At 44.4% G+C, this 25,056-nt stretch overlaps 1 protein-coding gene across 2 annotated transcripts in view; it reads right to left on the bottom strand.

Annotated features, from left to right (window-relative positions):
• Nucleotides 1-20,769, bottom strand: part of LOC309555178 (baculoviral IAP repeat-containing protein 1e-like) — a 108,546-nt gene extending 87,777 nt beyond the window's left edge. For both annotated transcript variants that reach the window (XM_082257022.1, XM_082257021.1), the window contains exons 1-2: nucleotides 20,714-20,769; nucleotides 12,254-12,838 (exon numbers count right to left, since the gene is read on the bottom strand). In XM_082257022.1, coding sequence (XP_082113148.1) covers nucleotides 12,254-12,830 — 577 coding nt within the window. In that variant the 5' untranslated portion in view covers nucleotides 12,831-12,838; nucleotides 20,714-20,769. The remainder of the gene's footprint in view (nucleotides 1-12,253; nucleotides 12,839-20,713) is intronic.
• Between the last annotated feature and the right edge of the window lie 4,287 nt (nucleotides 20,770-25,056).

The following is a 25,056-nucleotide window of genomic DNA, read 5'->3' on the forward strand; positions in this document are numbered from 1 at the left end:
GGTGATTAAATACTACCAAAAGAAAGCTCTATTTGTGTGAAAAAAAATGATAAAAAATTTGATTGGGTACAGCGTTGCATGACTGAGTAATTATCATTCAAAGTGTGAGAGCGCTGAAAGCTGAAAATTGGTCTGGGCAGGAAGGGGGTGCAACTGCTCTGTATGGAAGTGGTTAAGCAACAGACAGCATGGATTCATGAAAGACAGAAGTTGTCAAACAAACCTGATTTCTTTTTATGATGAGGTAAGTAAAACCTTGGACAGAGGGGTGGCTGTGGACGTAGTATACTTGGATTTTGCAAAAGTGTTTGACAAAGTTCCCCATATACGGCTAATGTGTAAGGTAAAGTCTACAGGCTTGGAAAGATCAGTTTGTAAATGGATAGAAAATTGGCTAAAAGACTGAATTCAGAGAGTAGTGGTTAATGATTCTTACTCTGAATGGTCTAAGGTTATCAGTGGTGTACTCCAAGGTTCAATGTTGGGACCCTTATTTTTTAATATCTTTATAACTGATATATGGTCTGGGATTAAAAGTACCATTTTAGTCTTTGCAGATGACACCAAGCTTTGTAGTGGAATAACTTCCTTACAGGATGTCTCCAATTTATAATCTGACCTCAATGCACTGTTTCATTGGTCAACTATGTGGCAAATGAGGTTTAATGTTCATAAATGTAAAGTTATGCACTTGGGGGCTAAGAATATGCATGCATCATAAATACTAGGGGGAGTATAACTGGTGGAATCCATAGCGGAGAAGGATCTGGGTGTTCTGGTAGATCCTAAGCTTAATAATGCAATGCCAAGCTGTGGTTTTCAAAAGCAAGCAAAGTCCTTTCTTGTATTAACCGGAGCATGGACTCCAGAGAGAGAGATATAATTTTGCCCCTGTACAAATGTATTAGTAAGACCTCATCTGGAATATGCAGTTCAGTTTTGGGCACCAGTTCTTAAAAAGGATATTGGGGAACTGGAGAAAATGCAGAGAAGGGCAACCAAACTGAAAAAAGGCATGGAGGAGCTCAGCTATGAGAAATGTATTCTCTCTTCAGAAGAGGAGATTAAGGGGGGATATGATGGACATAAGGGGACATAGGGGGTCCATACAGTGAACTTGGTGTTGAGTTATTCACTTTAAGGTTAACACAGAGGACAAGGGGGCACTCTTTACATATAGAGGAAAACAGATTAAGTCTCCAAATACGGAAAGGTTTCTTCACCGTAAGAGCGGTGAAAATGTGGAATAGACTCCCTACAGAGGTGGTTCTGGCTAGCTCACTAAAATGCTTTAAAAAAGGACTGGATTCTTTCCTGGGTGTACATAATATAAATGGCTACTAATATTTATAGGTAAAGTTGATCCAGGGAATATCCGATTGCCTCTCAGGGGATCAGGAAATTGGACCATGCTTTGCTGGGGTTTTTTTTTGCCTTCCTCTGGATCAACTGAGGGTATAGGATTGTGTATATGGGATTGTATGGTTGGGTTTTCTTCACTGCTTTTTTTTGCTTTTTACTGGTTGAGCCAGATGGACTTGTGTCTTTTTTCAACCTGACTAACAATGTAAACGTGAGTAAGGACCTAGGCTCCCGGCGGGGTCTCTGGTCCTAGCAATTTGTTTTTTTTTTCTCCTTCCTTACATCTTTTTTGTTTTTTTTTCTAGGGAGATCTACAATCAACTGCCAGTGAGCACGTGCAGACCGTATGTCAGGGTGCCAGGAAACCAGACCACACGGGGATGCAGGTAATATAAAGCAGTTTATTGGAGCAAACAACAATAAACTCACAGCAAGAGTGGGGAAGTGAAGGCAGGAACAAGGCGGGGTCAAGTCCAGAAGCGGATAGTCATCTAAGCCGGGGTCGAGTCCAGAAGCGGGTATCCACCGATGCTGGGTCGTCTGTCGATGCGGAATCGTCTGTTGAGGTCTGCGGGGTTGAGAGCCATGGGAGTGGTCAGCCAAGCCAGGTCAAACACGGAGGAACACGGAGAACAGAAGACTGCTAGTAGAGATGCATTTTGGAGCACAAACGCAAGGGCAAAGACTGCAACCCATCAGGTGATAGATTTAGTCAGGTGTGCAGCATCATCACTGTGCAACACCCAGGCAGCAGGCAAGTGATGATGCAATCAGAGTCTATAAGAGGCAGCAGTCTGCACATGTCCAAGATGGCTGCCAACAGGAGGGCAAGGTGAGACCCTGACACCGCAGCTATGCGCTAGGTCGGCTGCGACATAGCCTTTACAGACAGAGGCTGGCCCGTGAGTTAAACGCCTTACAGGGTCACATACGACCGGGCTTGGGTCTGAGTCTCAGCGGTCCCTTGGCCGACAGCTTCCCTACTTTGGTGGCAAGGATTTTGTCTGGAGTGTTACCTGCACCATGGAAGGGTAAGTACAGTCCCCCTCTCCCCTTTTGACAGTTTTTTGTGGTGGAAGCGGGTAACCTCCAGGGATGGTTGGACTACCTGTAGGTTCCCTCCTCCCATCCTTAAATCCCTCAGTGCACCATGGAAGGGTAAGTACAGTCCCCCTCTCCCCTTTTGACAGTTTTTTGTGGTGGATGTGGGTAACCTCCAGGGATGGTTGGACTACCTGCAGGTTCCCTCCTCCCATCCTTAAATCCCTCAGTGAGCTGGGCGTCCCCCCATCTGGACCTGGAGTCTGACGGGGGTCCCAGGGCAGAGGATGCAGCAGAGACTTCTAGGGTCTACCCCGCTATCCCTACTCTGTTAAAGTCCTGGGATAGTGTGTGTCGTGCCCTGGTAGTCTGGAGGGGTCCCAGTGTAGGAGACCCTAGGTGCATGCCCTACTGTTTGCAGTGTGGGTATAGTGCAGGGGGGTCCCAGTGCACAGACTGGTGCAGAGTGCGCAGGGAAGATCCTTGCAGCATGCTTCAGCGTCTGTAGCTGATGGCGGCCATTTTCTCTTAGTTTGCCTGGTCTCCGGTCGGCAGGCATTTTTGTGTTCCCCGATGATGTCAGGGAGGCCATTTTTCCTTAGTCCAGGAGACATTGGAGATGACCGAAGCCTCATAGGGATGCAGAAGCTCCTCCTCTTCCTCCTCAGTTTCCTCTTCCTGTGCCCGGGACATATGAACAGGGATGGCGTCAATGATGATGCTGGGTTCAAATTCTCGGCGCTCCTCCAGTCGGAAGGCTGAGTCCTTGGGGGTCCCTGTTATATATCTCTCTGCTGATAGGTACCCTGAGCCTTGAGGGGATCCTTAATGGTGCCAAAAGATCGTTTTTGTACTGAAAGGTCTTCCTTTCCTTACGGAGCCTCAGGGTCACATCCCCAGATCCTTCTCATAGTGAGAATGATTCCTCCATGGGCGCAGTAGTGAATGAAAAAGGGCTGGTAGATGCACTTATTACTGCAGTGCGAGGATGCGGCTAATGTAGCCATGGACAAGGCTCTGTCGTTTGGTACGCATAAGTCACCTCGTACTCTAAAGGTGTTTCCTTATTCCCCTTATTTTGACAGGTTTTCCTGTAAGGAATGGGAACAACCAAAATTACTCTTTGTGGTCCCCAAACGTTTTGCTGTACGTTACACTTTGGAGCAGTCACTTTGACTTTGACAGGTACTTTTGTGGAGGGATCTGGGGGTCTAAAAGACCCCAAACCCCTCCTCTGACCTTAAAAGAATTCAAAACGCCAAGTTTGGCTGTTTTGAATGCTGTCATTTTTTTTAATCTGGCCCCAGTACCCGGAAGTGATGTCATGACATCACTTCTGGGTTTTTCGGCTGCCGTGCAGGCTGGTTGCCCGGGTCTCCTGGTGGGACGGGAGACCCAGGCGAGCCGCGGGAGGGGGGGAGACATCCCCTTCCGCTCCTTGCAATGACAGCCATATCGGTTGTCATTACAAGACAGTCGACTGTCGGCTATGGACACCGGTATCGGTATGATGCCTCTAGCTGCAGGCATCACTCCGGTACAAGCACTTTCCGAAATATCGGTAAATTCGGCCACCTTGGTGGCCGATTCCGATATATTGGGGAAAGTGCATATCGGCCCTTGATATATCGGTTTTGCCGATAATTGGTCGGTCCCTAGTTGTCGTGGTCAACATCAACTTTCATACTGGGTGCTCCTGTAAATGGGAATCTTGGGTGCACTGCCTGATCCATACCGCAGTAAATAGAGCACCAAATCCGCACATCGCTGAGCTCAGTCGCAGAATTGTCGCTGTCGTCACTTTCCATACCTGATGATGAATTTTCACACTAATTGCTATCGCTCAGTTCTTCAAGTAACTCAGTTTCGCTGTCGCTGTTTTCCAGTTCGTCTAAAAGCGCTTTTGCGCAAAAAAACTGCTTTTTGGACGCCATGGTCGTTCTCAATTTTCCAGGCTCAAAGAACTGGAAAATCCCAGGCAGGGCACTGGAAAATTCACCAGGTGAAATCCTGAGGGGAAATGGCTTGATACGGTGTAGTCCGTTAGGATAACAACTTTATATCATGTCATTTGTTTTATTTACTTTTTTGAAATTGCCGCCAGTTCCACCTCCCTGCGTTGTGACGCTCGCAGGGAAGGGAACCGGAAGACAGGTGTCGGCATCTGCCGAGCACACAGTGAGAGGACAGCGGGAGCATGGCTGGAGGAGGACTGGGGAGGACAGCGGGGGATCGCAGGGGAAGGTGAGTTTAAATGTGGGGTAATCCATTCCCAAGTGGGGCTCGGAGTTACCGCTTTTTGCACTCTATATTAACCCCGAGCCACACTCGGGAATACCGCTAGGGAGGTTAAAAAAGAAAAAAGTGGACTAGTCCACCAGTGGTGGACCCTCCTGTTTCCAGGTTGAATAAAATGAATCCCAGTAGAGGAATCCCCGTCCAGCCAGAGGCAAGACTTGAACCCGATTGAACATCTCTGGAGAAATCTGAAAATGGCTGTGCACTGACGCTCCCCAACCAACTTGATGGAATTTGAGAGGTCCTGCAAAGAAGAATGGGAGAAACTGCCCAAAAAAAGGTGTGCCAAGCTTGTAGCATCATACTCAAAAAGACTTGAGGCTGTAATTGGTGCCAAAGGTGCTTCAACAAAGTATTGAGCAAAGGCTGTAAATACTTATGCACATGTGATTTTTTTCGTGTTTTTTTTTTTTTTTTATAAATTTGCAAAAAGTTCAAACAAACTGCTTTCTCGTTGTCATTATTTGGTATTGTTGGTAGAATTTTGAGGAAAAATAATCCATTGTGGAAAAAGGCTGTAACATAACAAAACGTGGAAAAAGTGAAGTGCCATGAATACTTTCCATGGACTGTATTACCTACAAGATAGACTTTAAAAAAAAAATATTTTCCATAGCAGTGTTAAAATGCAAAAAAAAAATATATATATATTTTATTCTATGTGTCTCTAAAGAACTGCATCTGGGGCACACAGGGTAAAAATCATAGACTTAACTTAACATGGGGACCTTTTTTTGAAGGCTAAACGCAATCCAAAAATAACAAGAAAAAAACAAATAGCCCAATAAACTGTAAAGTAGATGTAAACTTCCATCACTAACTTTTACCTATAGGTAAGCCTATAATAAGGGTTATAGGTAGTGTAAATATCTCCTAAACGTGCACCGTTTAAGAGATATATACTGTACATGCAGCCAGTGACATCACTGGTGCATGCGCTCTGAAGGAATGGTCACCCATGTTGTTCCTTCAGAGCCCTCTGCCGTAAACTGTGGCTCCCGCGCATATGCGCGACAGTGATGTTTATGCGGCTCTGGCCAGTCACAGAGCCGGAGTCAGCAAACCCGGAAGCAAGACGGGAGAAGATGGAAGGGCCTGCAGCTCTGAGATCTCGGCACTGGAAGAGCTTCGTTTTAACCACATCTGGACCGGAAGGTTTTACTCCCTTAATGACCAGGCCATTTTTTGCGCTATGGCACTGCGTTAATTTAACTGATATTTGCGCGGTCGTGCAACGCTGTACCTAAATAAAATTGATGTCCTTTTTTTTCCACAAATAGAGCTTTCTTTTGATGGTATTTGATCACCTGTGCGATTTTTATTTTTTGCGCTATAAACAAAAAAAGACCGAAAAATCTGAAAAAACAAAAAACAATATTTTTTACTTTCTGCTATAAAACATTCCCGATAAACAAAATTTAAAAATCTAATTTTTTCATCATTTTAGGCCAATATGTATTTTGCTACATATTTTTGGTAAAGAAAACCCTAATAAGTGAATATTGATTGGTTTGTGCAAAAGTCATTGCGGCTACAGACTAGGGGAAAGATTTGTGTTATTTTTTTTCATTTATTTATTTTTACTAGTAATGGCGGTGATATGCGATTTTTAGTGGGACTGCAGCATTGCATCAGACAGATCGGACACCTAACTGACATTTTTTGACACTTTTGAGGGGAGCAGTGACATTACTACAGTAATCAGTGCTAAAAATATGCACTGTTACTGTGCTAATGACACTGACAGGGAAGGGGTTAACACCAGGGGTGTTCAAAGGGTTAAATGTGTGGCTAGGGGGTGCTTTCTAACTGTGGGGGGGGGAGTGGACTTGGATGAACACAGAGACCTATGTTCCTAAATAGGAGGAAAACAGGATTCCTGTGTTCATCACTGACAGAACAGCGGTCTGCCGTGTTTACATCGGCAGACCGCCAATCTGTCTCCACAGGGAGCGATTGTGGGTGCCTGTCTACCGGACCCGCTGATTGTCTCCCCCTCTGGGCAATCGGTGCGTGCACCCCTCCACTAGCTGTCCCACGAAACAACATACAGGTACGTCGTTTCATGGGACAGAGCCGACCTGTCACAGTATAAGTACGGCGGCTGGTTGGCAAGTTGTTAAGGTATGTTTAACATAATGTGCTAGTATGCGATGCATACTAGCACATTATGACATTACCTTGCAGGGTAAGAAAAAAAAAAAAAAACGTCCAGTGGTTTATACCCGCTTTAAAATAAAATGCTGCTTATTTTACTATATTCACTCTCAATAAGGGGCACTGCCACACAGTACATCCTTTCTGCCACAAGATGCCCTCAGACTGATTGCCAAGCATCATTCAACCCACTTCTGAGCCTAGAAGGTCCTGGACCCACCCCAGCCTGTGACCAGACATTGAAAGGAGAAGTAGTACAGTGATGAGATCACCTCTCTGTCACTCTGCTCTCCCTTCTTATCAGCATGCTTCTCGTCAGCACAATAACTAACAGGGTTATTGAAGGGCTTCTTCCTCTCAAACTCCAATCCAGCTTTATAGGGACTTCAAGAGGGCGATGCCAGGTACATTTTAGATACTTACACTGCTTGCATTTAAAGTGGATATCCAGACTCTAATTAACTAAGCCTAAAATAGCTCCCACCCCATTTCTAACTCCTATTCTAACTACCCTGTAGAAGGAAGAGGCATATACTTACCAATTCTCAGCAGCTGGCTTCATTGGAGAGGAGAGAGCGCAGACAATAGATAGAAAGCCTGGGCGGTGGAGTCACCCATAGGCTTACTATGAGGCATTGGTTGTCGGGGCTCTCTCCTCTCCCCTGAAACTGCCGCTTGGAGCCTAGCATGTAACTGTACCAGAGCGCCCTAAGAATAGGTAAGTGTATACATCTTCCTTCTACAGGGTAGGTAGAACAGAAGTTAGAAGGGAGGTGGGAGATGTTATACATTTAGTTGGTTAGATCCTGGAATTCCGCTTTAAAAAAAAAAATTACATTAAATGATTTCTCAGTGATTACCAAACTGCAATATTTTATATTGCAGTTTTATTTATACATTTTATTTATACAGCCTGCCTTAGTATTACACTCAAGAGCCCTCAGCCCTGATGCAAGCAGTGGCCTGGCAGATATTAACATGAACCAGAAACATCCAGGCTGGAAAGAAAAGAGTTAGATGATGCTGGATGCAGTGGTGTATTTTTGTTTTGAGCTGCCCTAGGCAAGACAAAAACTAGGCGTCCTCCTCCTATGAGAGAGAGAGAGAGAGGAGGGTGAGAGAGAGACAGGGAGAGGGGGGTGAGAGAGGGAGAGGGGGTGAGGGAGAGTGGGGAGAGAGAGGGGGTGAGAGAGAGAGGGAGCGGGAGTGACAGAGAGGGAGCAGGGTTGAGAGAGGGAGCGGGGGTGAGAGAGGGAGAGGGGGTGAGAGAGAGGGATCGGGGGTGAGAGAGAGGGAGCGGGGGTGAGAGAGAGGGAGGGGGTGGGAGAGAGAAAGGAGGAATAGAGAGAGAGAGCGCGAGAGGTGAGCGAAAGAGAGGGAGAGGGGGAGAGAGAGGGGGTGGTGGGAGAGAGAGGGGGGGATGGTGGGAGAAAGAGAGGGGGTTAGGGGAGAGAGGGGGGTAGGGGAGAGAGGGAGAGGGGGTGGAAGAGAGGGGGGGTGGGAGAAGGTATGACGTCACTGGTTGCTAGATGCCAGGCGGCTCTAGCAACCAGTGGCTAACAGAGTCTCAGATAGAGATGGGGTGGCTGTTTTGCTGCACCCCTGCAAAGTGCCGCCCTAGGCCTGGGCCTTGTCGGCCTAGACCAAAATACAGCACTGAATGGATGTCCTCCATCCAGGAAATGGGGACAATTGTGCAAGATTAAAAGTAAGGCTGGAGTCCAGATTTAAATTAAAACTGCTAACTGCAAATTAGAAAATTTGAAAGCTCAAAAAATTGATGTTTGCTTTATATTTGTAATACTATATAATTGCTTCTGTCATACTTTTAATACTTTCCAGTGGTTCTCAAATCCGGTCCTCGGGACCCACTAACAGGCCAGATTTTAAGTATTACCTTGGGGGATGCAGACTAGAATACTGCAATCACTGAGAAGCAAATGAGATCACCTGTGATGTAATTTAGTTATCTTGCAAACCTGGCCTGTTGGTGGGTCCCGAGGACCGGATTTGAGAACCACTGCTTTACACAATATTTTATACACTTAGGTAATTACTATCTGAGTTGCAATCGAATGTACAATGTCGATAATTTTCACTTTTTTCTAAGTATTAAATGCATTTATTAATTGAAGAATTTATGAAAGAAAATGTTTGCCGACTCGTAGGATTTCTCATTGTGGTTAGCCAATCTTAAAATTACCATTTTCCACACTGCACAGCCAGACTGGTGACACATGTAGTTCCTGATTAAGCAACTCATCTACTTCTTTTTTTTCTGTGCCTCCAGCTTCCTCATTGAGCATGTATTCTTCACCTCTGCCCAGAGAGAAAGAAAGGGATCCAGAAAGTAACTCCAGTTTTCCTCGCTATGCAAAGACCATGTTAAAGTTATATTACACTCTCAGCATATTATAGCTTAATCCACTGAGCAGAATAAAATGAACACTCCCCAGTAAACTGTTTGTTACATTTTTTTTTTCAATACTAACTCCTGCCGTATCAGTGCTGCTTCCCTGGACTTCTGGTCCTCCCAGCAAAGAGATAACAGTGGACAGTGCATCTCTAGTCACTCTGTTAGCTCGGAAAAGGCAGCAGTGTTGCCAACTGTCAGTATTTTTACTGGCAGCCAGTCGAATATGAGCAATTTGTTTTCTGCCAGTAAGGATGCCAGTTAAAAATATGGTTTTGACGCTCGGCTCGGTACTACGCATGCGATGTTCCTGTCTGGAGCCGGCGACCATCCTAATGTCAGCTACAGTGTGTTCGGGTGGCACTGGCTGGTCTGGGGGAGGAGGTACCTGAGCGTTTTATGTGATGTCATGGGGAAAGGGAGCCTTGTGTGTGGGTATGTGAGACGGACTGTGAATGCTGTTTGGACTGGAGTTGACTGAAGGGACCACCTTGCCTGGAGAGAGACTGTCACGGTGACTCAGGAGGGGACGTGAGGTGTCATCATCATCTGTGCTGGGCACACTGTATAGGTAGGTTGGCAACACTGGAGGGGAGGTGGGGAGTAGGGAGGAACAGGGGAGTACCTTGACATCCTAGGCTACAGGGCAGGTTACAGGGCTGTAAGTTTCTATTGATGCACACAGTGTAGGGAGATCCAACTCAAGTCCCTGCATGCAAGGATGGCTCTATAAAATAGAGAAAGGAGCCACCTTGAAACAGGAAACATGGGGCAAGGATAAAAGATAAAAAATCAGCACACTCAGGCCATGGTTCAGGCCATGCAGTTAATGCATTTGTAGCACTGCTCCCTAGAGGACTGCTGGATTGTTCACTTCGGGATCCCCCTGGGTTACCGATAGCAACTGCCGCATACACAATTTATCTCTTTACGCTCTGGTTCAGTCAATGAACAGTCTAGGGGATGTAGTTATTTTTGTGGTTTTATTTAAATTAGGGATGGGAGAAGGGAAGGGTGGGATACTCCAACTTGAATTATTCACAATAGATGAGGATTCCAGTCTGAAGATGCAGCCAGGCTGCAGATTCACCTTGCCACTTAGATGAATTTAGAATTAAGTCTCTATGTAGATGACTTGTTAGGATGAATTATCTTCGGGATACACACCTAGCACCCCCTTTCACTCCACCTGCTGACACCCATCCTCTGACTATTCTACACCGTGGTGGCCCCCTCAGGTCAGGCCCCTAGACACGATTCCCTGTACTCACGATACTGCTTTTCGAGGGTCTCCAGTGTCTCTACCCCTTCATTCAGCTCTCATGGACCTCTGGGTTCAACTCCTTCCGTCCGATCCCCAGGCCGACCACCCGTGACCACGTGCCACTGCTACAGAGGAGAAGGCAGCCACCACACTCCCTCCGTGACTCTGCTCACCAGCCAAAGACTCCACAGCACATGTGCTCCTGGCTTTTATACCACACCCCACAATGCACCAAGAGAATCAGTCTGTGCCAATCACTGGGGCTGTATCAAAGCCTGTGTACCCATTGGTCAGATTTCCTCCACTGTCCAATATGCCTCCCTATTGGACCAGTGTGAAACACTCCCTGGACCAGATGAATCCCACCCTGAGCACCATGAGCAGACCTAACTCACCGATCCTGCTCTCTGGTAGGCAGAAAGCAATATAGATTTGCCTGCTGCTTCTCTAATAGGCAGACAAAGCCAAAAGCTATACTCTCTTACTAGCACCTACCTAAGAGGGTGCTACACATTTTTCGAATGAATTTTGCATTTTTCACACGCGTTTGTAATACGTTTTGTGTTTTGGGGAGGTGTCTGTTGTCTTGCAGGAGAAACCAGTAAACCACAGCACAAATGCATCAAAAACTGCAAGCACATGCGTTTTGGCTGCGTTTCCATTGAAGTCTATGGAACCAAAAACGCAACCTGCTGTGGGAAAAGAAGAACATTTCTCTGACCCTTTCCAAAAAAAGCACCAGTGGAAAAAGCAGAGATGTGAACATGATCCATAGGAAACCCTGTAAAATGGACTGTGAGGTGTTATTGCAAAACGGAAAAACACACTGAAAAATGTATGGATGTGAACCAGTATAAAAGAGGGCTTATTCAGCGCTACAATCTAAAAGAATGTGTGGTAAAAGCAGCTGAACACCGGTATAGGTCAAAACTAACAAATCCCAAAAGACATAAAATACAAAAGGGGTGCAGCGCTAAAAATACATATAAAATCACATGGATTAATAAAAGCAATGTCCAAGCAATAAATACATAAATGAATAAATGTATAGGAGAAAGTCCATAAACTTCACAGAGCCAAGCGGGGGAGGAGCTGTGACGTCACCCGCGACGCTCCGAAGGGATCGTACACTCGAGCACATTGTGTTCTATGTTCCTTGCTGATCTATATGCACTAGGAAAGTGCCATCCTTTGTAAGTAGTATCTTTTACCTTGCAATAAAATATCTTATTAAACGGAGAGCACTAGATGTCCCTATTATCTCTTTTTTGGGGGACGTTTAACCGCTGAGCTGCTGAGTTATCTGGAATTAATAAAGCATAGGAGATCGGGATTGCAGGAGTTTATCTGGTATGCTGATTTAAAGCACAATGGCCCATGCGGTCAATTAATGGAGGTGAGAGGCTAGCACTTACTGTGGTGGTGGAGTCACGAATGAAGTGGTGCAATACTCATCCCTTACAGCACGGGTCTCCTTTATCCTTACCTTTATGCTTGGCTCTGTGAAGTTTATGGACTTTCTCCTATACATTTATTCATTTATGTATTTATTGCTTGGACATTGCTTTTATTAATCCATGTGATTTTATATGTATTTTTAGCGCTGCACCCCTTTTGTATTTTAGATGTGAACCAGGCCTAAGTGATTAAATCAGCTGCTGAAAGTGCTTAAAAAAATGAGGGTTTAATATTACGTCATTAGTGCATTGTTAACTTACCAGTAAAGAAGAATCCAGCACTGACGAGCTGATCTGGTTGAATCATGGCATAGGAAGGCCAATTTGTGAAGGACTTGTGTCGGACTTCCTCGGTTGTGTAGGCTCCTAGAGACACATTAAGATCTGGGGGCTGAACACGGACCTCAAACTTAGAAATATTACCAACATCTTCTCCTTTCATGAAAGGACAGCTTGGGCTTTCCAAAACATGCAGTGTCTTTGGTGGATATGTCAAAGGTCTTTTGTTGATGACAACCCCACAGCAAAAGCACTGAAGACTATTACTGACTCCAGTATGATATAACCCAGCGCTGGCCATCTCTGATGGAGACCACCATGAAAACTTTTCAGCATTGGAATCTTTTAAAGCTTGGAATGATTTTAACCTCCTGGCTTCACATCTCATTTCTGTTTTTTTACTTGTTTCCATCTGCTTATGTATGGCAGCATATTGTTCTTCGAAATCAGTGGTAAATTTTTCCCAGTTGAAATTAAAAATTGAATCCATTATAGACTTTATTGGGTGAGGCTGATTCCCTTTCTCCTCTTTGCCATCAGTACGGTCTTCAGAAGCCATTTTCCCTCCTAAAATTCAATTTTACAATAAAATGTTTGAAAGTTTTCGGTTCTGTTTTCTTTCATTGAAGCCATATAAATTAAGATTTCTCTAATTCAAGCGAGAGAAAACACTTGATTCCCTAAAGAGCATAGATGGAGGAATTTTCCTTGCAATCTACTGTATTCAGACTGTCTGAATACCTGAACATTGACCACATCCAACACATGTTCAGCCAACACAAACTTTCTACCGTCTCCTACAATAATTTAATTAAAGCTTGTCATTCTTATTTGTGGCGGCAGGGCCACTAACAGCTTGAGATTCGAACCCTTTATTGGCCAGCTTACTGTATTTCCAGTGTATTTTTGGATTGAGTTAGGAAGAGCTTTTAATTCTCTGTGTGATTCCATTAGAAATATTTTCACTTCATTCCTGTCACTGTGCTACCAAGAAAATGGGGAAAGTGGTTGTCACCTGGACAGGACGGCACCAGAGATGTATAGTAACTAAGTAGAACTACTTCACTACTGTACTTAAGTACCGAAAGGCGGTATCTGTACTTTCCTGGAGTAGAATTTTTTTCTCCTACTTCCACTTTTACTTCACTACATTTTTTCGATGATTTCAATACTTCTACTCCAATATTTTTTTTTTGTGCTGCATAGTTACTCGTTACTATTATAAAAATTACCACTGCCAGAACAGTAGGTGGCAGGATTCATGAAGCTCAAAACGTGTATTATCAGCGCATACGAAAATAAATGCTACTGTATGTATAAATAAAAGCTGCATTTGAAATAATAAAAAACAATATAATGTTCAAACTTTTGACTTCTTTCTTTAATAACTACATAACACAGTACTTGTACTTTTACTTTCAGTACTTGAGTAGCAATTTTTTTTTCAAAACTACTGGTACTTTTACTTTCAGTACTTGAGTAGCAACATTTTAAAAAAAACTACTTGCAATACTTAAGTACAAAAAATGTTGAATACTTTATTACTTCTACTCAAGTCACTTTTTGATCGAGCACTTGTACTTTTACTCAAGTATGGGTTTCGAGTACTTTATACAACTCTGGACGGCACAGATAAAAATGTGTTCTAATCTGGGGCCCTGTTGAAAAGATTTCCTTTTGCTTCCTGTGCTGTTCTCAATAGGAACATAGATAGCAATAAAATCAGGCAGTTCCTAACCATTAATGAACAAGTGAAAAACAAACACCAAACAATAAAAAATGATATACAAGTGATATGAACACCCTGTAAAGGTGTGAGAATGGTATGAACCAATATTAAGAGGGACTACTCATCCAAGCATGTATAATTATAGTAATCAAAACATTTTTTAGAAACGTCCTCCAATACTAAATGGTCCCAAAAATACTGCTACTATGTTGGAAGTAAGTGCAATTTTAAATAAATTCATTTTTTATTGTTACGGTATCACGCTATGTGCCTCTTTTCTTTCCTGGATTATTCATGTATGGGCCTTACTTATCATAATGTGAGGATTGGCTTTACTTTGATGACATCTGCTCCAGCCCTCCCTGTATCTGCTGCCTAGGTGAATTCCGAGGAGTGTCCTGTGGGATCCTTTGGACTCGCCCCATTGCCAAGCGATTTGTGGTCTATCTATTAGATTAGATTACCATAAGGGTCTCGTAAGCAGCCTACCATAAATTCTTTCTTGGTCACGGGTGCCACCCATTGGATGCTTAATTGGACAAAATCCCTCGCAGTAACTATAATCAATGCTGCCAAAATGAGCATTCCAGTACACCGGGGCACAACAAAAATACCATCCCTCCAGGCATGGATTAAGCTAATCAACAAAATTGAAGAAATGGAACAATTGATAGCAGTAGCTAAAGATACTCATACCAAATACATTACCATTTGGGCCACTTGGTTTCAATATCAGTCTTCTTCAGCAGAATATCAAAAAGCTTAATTGGACACTCTGCCATTGCTGGGACTTGTGGTTCCTTTCAAGTGTGATTCACCACTCCCCTTGGGCACTTTTTATTTCTCCTTATTTTTCACTTAAAGACTTTTTAACAATTTTTGGGACCATTTAGTATTGGAGGACATTTCTAAAACGTTTTTTGGTTACTATAATTATACATGCTGGGATTGGTAGTCCTTCTTAATATTGGTTCATACCATTCTCACCTTTACAGGGTGTTCACATCACTTGTATATCATTTTTTATTGTTTGGTGTTTGTTTTTTTCACTTGTTAAATATTCATTCCTTAGCGAAACACATATTTGGTACATATTATTTGGACTTTGTTCTATGAGTCTGTGTATGCAGCTTGTTTTGTATCACATTTTTCACAATTATTTTTAACTTAGCGCAGAATTTTTTTTGATTTATATAGTTCCTAACCATTCCCTACTTAATCCAAAACAAAATAAAAGGTTTTGGCTGAATCTGGACTTTAGTTACACACTGTAATTAGCGTAAAATAATTGCAGGCAAAAGCACAGAAAAATCAAGTTATTTCAAATACTTATTATTTGTTCCCATAAATGATATTTTCTTTACCTGGGCTTTAGAATTTCCGTTGAAATTTTGACCCCTATAGAAAATGCTCAATTCCCTAGCTTAGCTCCCTACCTCCTTACATATCATAGCCCACTCCATTCCTGAGATCAGGGCTGCTGATAGGGGGGGCACCACTGGTCCACTTGTAGGGGGCCTAAGCACACAGGGGGGCCCACACAGGGAGGGGGATTCGTGATGAACGACATTTACAGAAATCTTCTTCCAGTAGCTGAAAACTGATCTCTCCCCCTCTCCCTGCTGCCAGCTTTTATCTGCTGAGAAAAAGACAATTGCCCCTCACTAATCCCCCTCCCTGTGTGCCCCCCCTCTCAGCGCTGGCTCTAATGTTAGCTCTGCTCCTGAGTTTGTTATCTCTGTAGCTTTGTTTCTCTCCCTGCAGTTCTTCCTATACTCCTTGTCCCAGCCTGTATATTTTTTTCATCTCTCTCCCCAATTGCTCTGTCTTCCTGACACAGTCAAAACTGATCAGCTGCATTCCCATGGGGTGAAGAATTTACTGTTACACCGGTTCCATAGCTGCCTGTTATCTTGTCCCAGTGCAGTTTAGTGGGCTTTATGTAGCTGGGCTTCCCACTCCTCTCCCCCAGACTGCTTCCTGATCTATGCAGCTTTGCTTCTTCTCCTCTATACTGTCAGTTCCCTCTGCAAATCCATGTATCAACTCCTTCTATTTACCTATTTACTAACTGATCTGACAGTAGTAAACTCAATTTTTTTATCTTGTATCTACAGGTAAGCCTATAATAGGGCTTACCTGTAGGTTCAGTGAATATCACCTAAACGTAGCAGCCGGTGATAGCACCAGCACATGTGCACAGCGCTCTCAATGAACGGCATAGTATTTATTAAGAGAGCCGTGCTGTGACCATGACACCTGCGAGAAGGCCAGATAAAGATGGAATCCTTCTCAGTAGTGACCGCACACCACTGGAGAAATCTGTTTTTAGGTTTGGAAAATATAATTAAGGGCTCATTCCCACAGGCTGTGTGAAGGAGAGGTTTGGGCTGGAGCCTCCTGTCATTCTATGGGGTTGCAGTGCCTGTATGAACACATCTGCAGGACCTAATTGGACAGGTGTGCAGGTGAGTGGTCCCCAAATGCACACTGTGCTGTACACCTGCATCCCTACGCCTGTCAGATAAGGACCTGCAGCTGTGTTCGTACAGCTCCAAGTGGCTCAAGCCACATAAATGAACCACTGATTCACACTGTACAGACAACAGCACCCATGTGCATGAGCCCCAAACCCCCCCCCCCCCCACACACACACACACATTTATTTATCAACTCAGTTTCATCTTTTAGATTTAGCAGTAATTCTGTGTGTTATATTGTAATTGTGTCTGATAATAATGATTTTATTGTATTTTTATCAAAATATAGCTTTAATATTTTCTTGGGGGGGGGGGGGGGGCCTGTCAGGTAGTCTGTACGGGGCTCCGTGATTTCTCTCAGCCCTGACTGGGAGTGTCCAATTAATGCCTGTACTGGCCCAGGGCCGAGCACCAGAACACTCATCCCAGCACCTGAGTTCAGTCCTTTTACAAGCTGTCCAGTGGAGTAATCTCCTTCCTGGCAGTAGGTATTCAGCGTATATTCTAAGCAAGAGAAGGAGGTAGAGCGAGAGCAGTGGGGCAGGATTCTTAACACCCCCGCACTGACAACCAATGTCTTTCCTAGCCCACACTGACACCCCCCCCCCCCAAACACACCAACACTGGCCACCAGTGTCATCTTGTCCACCACTGACTGACAATGCTTTCTTTCACTCCAATGATACTAATGTATTCATTTCTTTTGTTTCACCCCACAAACACTAATGCATTTTTTTTCTTCCCCACTGACACCAATGCTTTATTTTCCTCACTGGCCATTGGCATCCAAGCATTCTTCCTCCCACAGACACTGATGCCAAGTATTTTTTTTTTATCTCACTGACCACCAACGCTGGGCATTTTTTTTCTCCCATTGACCTTTACATCCAGTTATTTTTCTTCCCACTGTCTTCCAAACATAGGGATTTTTGCTCCCATTAGCCACTGACCCTATGATTTTCTCTACTGCTACTGACTCTAAGCCAGTGATCTTTCCCACTGACTACCAATGCCAAGAATTTTCTTTCTCCTACTGATGTCATATTTTTCACCCACTGACACTGTACATTTATTCCCTCCACTGACACCAGGACATTCTCTCATGGACCTTAACCACTTAAGCCCCGGAAGATTTTACCCCCTTCCTGACCAGGGGGTTTTTTGCGATTTTTTACAACGGACAATTGCGCGGGCGTGCGACGCTGTACCTAAATGAATTTCACGTCCTTTTTTTCCCACAAACAGAGCTTTCTTTTGGTGGTATTTGATCACCTGTGCGATTTTTTGATCATGCGCTATAAACAAAAAAAGAGCGTAAATTTTGCAAAAATAACAATATTTTTCACTTTTTTTTATATGAAATTCCCCCCCCCCCCCCCCCAAAAATGTAAAAATCTAAATTTTTTAACATTTTCGGCCAATTTGTTTTATGCTACATATGTTTGGTAAAAGAAATCGCAAAAAGCGTATTTTGATTGGTTTGCGCAAAAGTTATCGCGTTTACTAACAAAGGGAAAGATTTTTGGTGTCATTTTTGGTGTTTTTTTTTTTTAACAAGTAATGGCGACGATCTGCGATTTTTTTTGCGGTACTGCGACATTGCGGCGGACAGATCGGACCCTTGACTGACATTTTTGACACTTTTGGGGGTACCAGTGACATTACTGCAGTAATCAGTGCTATACATATGCACTGTTACTGCAAAAATGACACTGGCAGGGAAGGGGTTAACTGTATTGGAGAGGGAGGGGTTAAGTGTGTCCTAGGGGTGTGTTTCTAACTGTCGTGGGACAGGTCTACTATTGTAAAAACAGAGATCAACGGTTCTACATAGTAGAACCGTCTGATCTCCATTTTTACACAGGGGAGAATGACAGGCAGCTTGTTTACATAAGCCGCCCGCCTTTCTCCCGCTGTACCGACGATCGTAGTGTGACCGGCGGACATCGGGTCCGCCGGTCACACGCCCGCACTCCTCTGTGAACGAGCCGAGGCGGGTGCGTGCCTCAGCGGGCGCGCGCTCACCCGCTATTGGCTCAAAACCCGGTGACAGGCGAGCGACGTAGACCTACGTCACTCTGCCTGGCCGGGGCTGACTGCCGCAGTAAATATACTGTGCGCAGTCGGCAACTGGTTAAAGCAATAAAATCTGGGAAGATCAGTGCACTGTTCATTCTCTGACACTTGATGACATGCACCCCTGCAATCTCCACTCCCACCTCTCCAAGCCCCTTATGCAGCTGAGAACAGAGGTCATGTGATCATTTATATAAAAAAATATATATATTATATTAAATTATAATAAAATATTATATAAAATGAATGTATTATTTAATTAATGAATAAACTAATATATTTAAATATATAAATATATTAATAATATATTTTAATATATATTATTAATATACATTATAAATATATATTAACTAGTTCCCGCCCGCGCTATAGCCGAAAGACGGCTACAGCGCAGGCTCTAATTTCCGGGAGGCCATCTTTAAACGGCCTCCCAGTAACAGGCTCCCCGCACGCGCGCATCGGGGAAAATCTGTGTCGGCCGTGTCCCTTGGACACAGCCAATCACAGATCGTGGTGAATGGCCAATCACAGCGGCCATTTGCCACACAATCAGAACATCCAATGAGAGATGATCTCAAATGTAAACATATGAGATCATCTCTCATTGCCAGCTCTCCTTTCCGGCTCACACAGAGACTGTGTGTGAGGAAGAGGAGAGCCGATCAGCGGCTCCTCCTCATAGGTGACACAGAGAAATTTAATCAGGGCACTGATCACCAGTGCCCTGATTACACAAGAGGAAAATAAAATGCCATAACTGCCCACAGTGCCCGACATCAGTGCCCACAATCAGTACCCATAGTGCTGCCAGTCAGTGCCCATCAGTGCCTGCTCATCTAGGCACTGATGCGCACTGACTAGCAGCACTATGGGCACTGAGTGTGGACACTGATGGTGCTGCCCATCAGTGCTCATCAGTGCCGCCCATCAGTGCTCATCAGTGCCACCCGTCAGTGTCCATCAGTGCCACCCATCAGTGTCCATCAGTGCCGACTCTAAGTGCCCATCAGTGCCGCCCGTCAGTGCCACCTCTCAGTGCCCAGCAGTGCCACATGTCTTCTACAATGCACATCCCGAGTGCCTCTCTTCAAGTTCCAAGGGTTGGGAGGTATGTATCAGGCCTCATGCACATAGGACATTTTTTTAGCTGCTGTTAGGGACGTTTATTTTATTTTTTTTTACTGTCTCTAAACTTCCCTCCATGTTATCCTATGTGTCCATGCACACGTAAACTTTCAGAGGCGTTTGGAGACATAAGCCCTTAGGGGCCGCAGAAAAAAACGACAAAATGTGCGTCCAGGAGCAGAGCCTGTTGAGCAGTAAAAACACAAAATGGCAAAAAACGCGGCTAAATACTTTAACAGGCCTTTAGCCGCGTTTGGCATTTTTAGGCATTTTTACATTATAGGGAGTGTTTGTACTGAAAAAATGTCAAAACAGGCTAATGCCAACAGAGGCCCATAAACGCTTTTCATAAACACAGCTAACAGCATGTTTTTGACGCTGCTTTTTCCTGACAGCAGCGCTGGCGCTTTTTAACTTTACTTTAGGTGACCTCTGTCCCCTAACACTCCAGCTAAATTTTAAATACTTTAAAGCACCTCTGTTACTAGGCATTTTCTACTTGTGATCATCATCACAGGTCAGTCCTTTACCACCATTCTACTTTTAATAATAATAAAACCTGCTAGCATTTTCTCTCTTTTCCCTTTTCCCTCCTCTCTTTCCCCCTCCCCCCTTTACCACCCCCTCCCCCCCCCCCTTCCCTCCTTCCCGTTTTCCTTTCCCCACCCCTCTTCCCCCTTAGATTTGGTATGTATAATTCCTACTGCAGCAAAGCATATGTACACCCTCAGCTGCTGCCTTTGCAGCTTAAATAATATATTACCCCAACACTTCATATTCCTGATATGTGCCATCTGTACCATGTACTTGTATGAGAAAGCATCCTGCTCTCTTTGTATTGCTTCCTTTATGTGAAATCCCTGGTGTTCCTGTCAGTCCCTCTGCTTTCCTATCAAAAACTGACCACACTAAACAGGATTCTTATATCACTGTCACATATAAAAATTCACATTTAAATCACTGTCACATTTAAAAATTCACATTTAAATCATAAAAATTTACCAAAAACAAAATCCTAAAATATGTACTCACTGAAATTACTCAATGGTGTTCTTTAAAACAGGTTTTGCTCTCTCAGGCTGCAAATGAAGAACAGGAAGAACAGACACTAATGACTCGTAAATATCACGTGAAAAAAAGGGAAATATAATCCACTAAATATGCAGTATGTTTTTTGTCTTCCGTAGACACCCAAAAAGAAAGGAAGCAAACCTTCAGGAAAGAAACGAAAGTAAAAATAATAATGTGTTAGCTACAAGGTTTGTCCTTTATATTGACTTTGGATTATGAAAGAGTGGAATGTTTGTCTTGTTTGCAGACTCATAGGAAAGACAAGGTTCTCTTTGAAAACAGTAAGCCACATGTACGGACAATATGTGCATACTTTACATAACTCACCAAGTAGAAGGATCCTTGTTGTCAAAAAGTGACAGCTATTTTCCGCCAAAGAGATCTGAAAACTATAGTCATATGGCTGCAAATCTCACCTCAAGTTAAAAGTGTTACTAAACCCACAACAGTAAAATCAGTCTATATTTGTAGTAAAGCATGCTTGTTATACTCACTGGGGAACCTAAGGGGTTAATCATCTGTATTGTGTAAAATCGCTGTTTGATCCTGTCTTCTCTGATCCTCCCCTTCTTCCACAGTCCCCAATCCATCTCCTGATCCTTGGGGGCAAGCTGCACATGCTCAGTTTGGGGGGTATTGCTAGAGAGGTTTTTTTTTTTTTGGAAGGGTGCATGTGATCGGCACAGGGCCAATCAACACTGTCCAGACAGAGTGTCAGGAGTCATGCAGCCTCATAGGACAGTCAGAGGAAAATGAAAACTCCTACAAGCTTTAACCAGTGCTCAGCCTGACACAGAAGTCACAAGACTGCTATATACTGCTGATGAGAAAAGGTATTTAGCAGTTTATATTTACTAAAATAATTGCATTTCCATGTTCTGTGTGCTGTGGGAGACCGGATAAGCGATCCAATAGTGTAAAACCAACGACCGTGCTGACGTCACCCTTTCGAGTCTGAGGACGGGCGGAGGAGCCGACCGGCCGGCGGCTCATTCATACCCACGCTTTCCATAATACTTTGCTTGTAAGTTGCTCTCTTTATTTTATATTAATAAATCTTTGGTTTTACACTATTGGAGCGCTTTGCTTTTTTCACATAACCTGCTATTTGGATCCCTTGGAGCATTCGGTTCAGTCATCTTGGCATCATTTGAAGACATCTCCATCAGACTGTTACTGGCGCATTTGTTACCCTTGTCTGGTAAGCGGCTGTGTTGTCGGTGGTGGTCCCTTTCAACTTTGGTGGCCAATTTAGGTTGCTTTCTTTTGAATTCACGCTGTATATCTGTCCTCTGGTAAGCAGATTGGATTTAAGGGTGTTGGTGCTTTACTTCACTCTCATTCACTACATGTCCGGTTAGCGATCAGCATTTGGTGGTGGCACATACCTCGGGTGACTTGCATGACTAGTGACACACCGAAACAGTATTATGCTATGGAAGTTTTTCTCTTTTCACATGCACTTGACGTTTGAATACTGAGACATCATTCAAATCTGAGGAGTCACTTTGAAGTCACTTTATTAGAATTACCACTTTGATATTTGGGCGTAATTTTTACCTGCATTTGGTAAGGAGATTGTACACCTGGTGGCTTCATTATTTAACCTTGGATTAGTGCAGATTCCTTATCTTTGGATTAATTCCAAGAACATTTGGACAATTTATCTGTGGTCTCACATCATTTAGTGTATGGCTTTACCATCCCTACCTTTCACATCTGATTAATATTTTTTATTATTCAATTTAGCGCAACTTACTTATATGTATCGTGTTTAGTTGTTTGTCGCAATTTAAGTTGCTGCTTATTCAGAGGAGTTAGCGCAGTTATCCCCCCCTTTTTGATATCAGCTATGCTGGACCCTGCAATCTGACACTGTCTGTCACTTAGGAGATCCGCCCGCTTTGTTTCCACAAGCGGGCGGATCTCCACATTCGATTCCCCGACGATTGGGGAAGAGAGGCGGTGATCACCACCGCTCCTCCCCTGGCCCGACTTCCGCTGTGATTGAATACAGCGGCGGAGAAGAGCCTCCGGCGTCGCGCGTGCGCCGCCCACAAGGGGAGGAGTCCAGCGACATAGGTCTACGTCGCTGGACGGGAACGAGCCACTTTGCCGCAGTACAGTCAACGTGACTGGTCGGCAAGTGGTTAAATAAGGCTCTGTTTCTTTGAGGTAAAGGTTAGGTTGACCTTTTTACTCTAAGGGTAAGGGTCAAGGTAGCCTCCTTCTCGTTCAAATTTCCCGCTCTTTATGCTGGTATCTGGGGAGACTAGGTAGTGTATCTGGGGAATTTTAGGCTTAAACCCTATTTTTAGTTCAGAATGAGCCCCTTCCCGCTCTTTTCTCCCGCCTGAATGCCCACCAGTTTATTCCAGAACCGATTCTGGGGGTATTTATTGAGGTGCTATAGCCATCAGAGCTCAATCTTTTTCAGAAATCAGAAACTGTGGTGCTGCCCTCCCCCTCTCCCTTTTGGTTTGTTGCTGCCAAATTATTACGTGGTAGGGTCACCTCTGCTGCGGCAGAGGGGGACGAAGTATTATGTATAATGTTATTGGTTTATATGTGATTTTGGAAAATTGTTTGTACAACCTGAGTTGTAGTGACTAGGTTGTTAAAGTTTTGTTATGATGTTGATGTGTTTATTTATAAAATAAAATTTAAACCAGTAATAAATGGCCGCGGCCTTATTTATCCAACTCAGAGCCGGTTCACATTAGTGCGGATGCGCTGATCGCATGTAATTCGGAGCGCACTGCTCCTTCGTCACATGCGATCTCCTGTGCAGATGCGAGTTTAGCCATACACTTTGTATAGCTGAATTCGCAGCGCATCTGCACCAAAAAAAAATTGGTTCGCCGGCCTCTGTGAAGGAACTGGTGGCTGGGGGGGAGTTACGTCCCAGAAGAGGCGCCGATTGGCTGCCTTCTGGGGGCGTAACCTGGGCGCAAGTCTTTGCGATTGGACACCCCCACTTTCTGATATCCTGGCTGTGATTGGTACAGTCTACAGCCTGGACCAATAATCATCCAGGACATCCCATGGCCCCATACTGACCCCGCTGACGTCACGTCGCGTGCGTCAGTCACGAGTCAAGTGCCTAGTGGACGGACACGGCGGGAGAGAGCGGAGAGGACCGGCAGAGAGCGGAGAGGAGACCGGAGTCACCGGACCAGAATCGGATCGATCCGGGACCAGACCACCACCGGTAAGTATGTGTGTGTGCGATCACCAACCGTGTACATATGTGTATATATTGGCGTTGGCGGCTGCTACCTGGGGGAGTTCCTGTCACTGGAGGTGGTTTTGGGGCTCCAATGCAGCCTGTACACTCCGGTTGCGGGTGAATGGATTATGAGAGGACAGAAGAATAATGGTGATCCATGGTGTCACCGGATGATTAGTGACTACAGCCCAGCAGTGCTAGGTTCTCCATGAAATTGTAGATGTCCTCACAGATCTGTTGCTTGGTGGTGGCACATTCCCGCTTGGTGGGGATGATCTCAAACCAGGTCCCACCATTGATCACGTAGGATTTCCTAGAAGATAAACATCACATAAATCTCAATGAGATTAAAACTCAATGTTCTTAAAGCCCTAAAGCAGCCACCAGCCAGGATGCTTTAGAGGGGTTTGGACCCCCCATATGTCCCCTCCTTATCTACGCCCCTGTGCCTGATAATATATAGCAGGCTAAAGCACTGTGTATGATATGCATGCAATGAGTGTCCCCATCAGACAGTACTGAGACAGGATTGTCTAAGGCCCAGGCAAGGATCCACAATTGAATCCCCCTTCCCCACTGTTAATGCATAAACATAGAATGGGTGTTTCACCCTGTGCCCATTCATTGCCCTTTGCTTCACTGCGCCCAGGGCAACTTTCTCTCCTGCTCACCCCTTGTCCCAGCTCTGCCATCAGATGAGTGTGACTGCTAGACAATGCTTTTCTCAGGACGAGTTTCCTGACCGGAACATCAGTGGACTATATCTGCTTATTGGGAGTTGATATGGCCACATGTAATCCTCTTTGGTGCAGTGTGACAACACAGAAGCATGAGTGGGAGGCAGGGATAGGGCGTTGTCACCCCATAAAAGGAAGTGTCTGAACAAGGCTCTTTATGGTGGGATTACCAAGTATTAGGACTGGTTATATTGTAAGTAAACCCTGTGGGGTACAATGCTGTGGGCACTCTGCAATCATTAGGGTACAATGCTGTGGGCACTCTACAATCATTGGGGTACAATGCTGTGGGCACTCTGCAATCATTGGAGTACAATGCTGTGGCACTCTGCAATCAT

Source organism: Pelophylax lessonae, assembly GCF_965119305.1.
Source record: "Pelophylax lessonae genome assembly, chromosome: 1".
Classification (NCBI taxonomy): domain Eukaryota; kingdom Metazoa; phylum Chordata; class Amphibia; order Anura; family Ranidae; genus Pelophylax; species Pelophylax lessonae.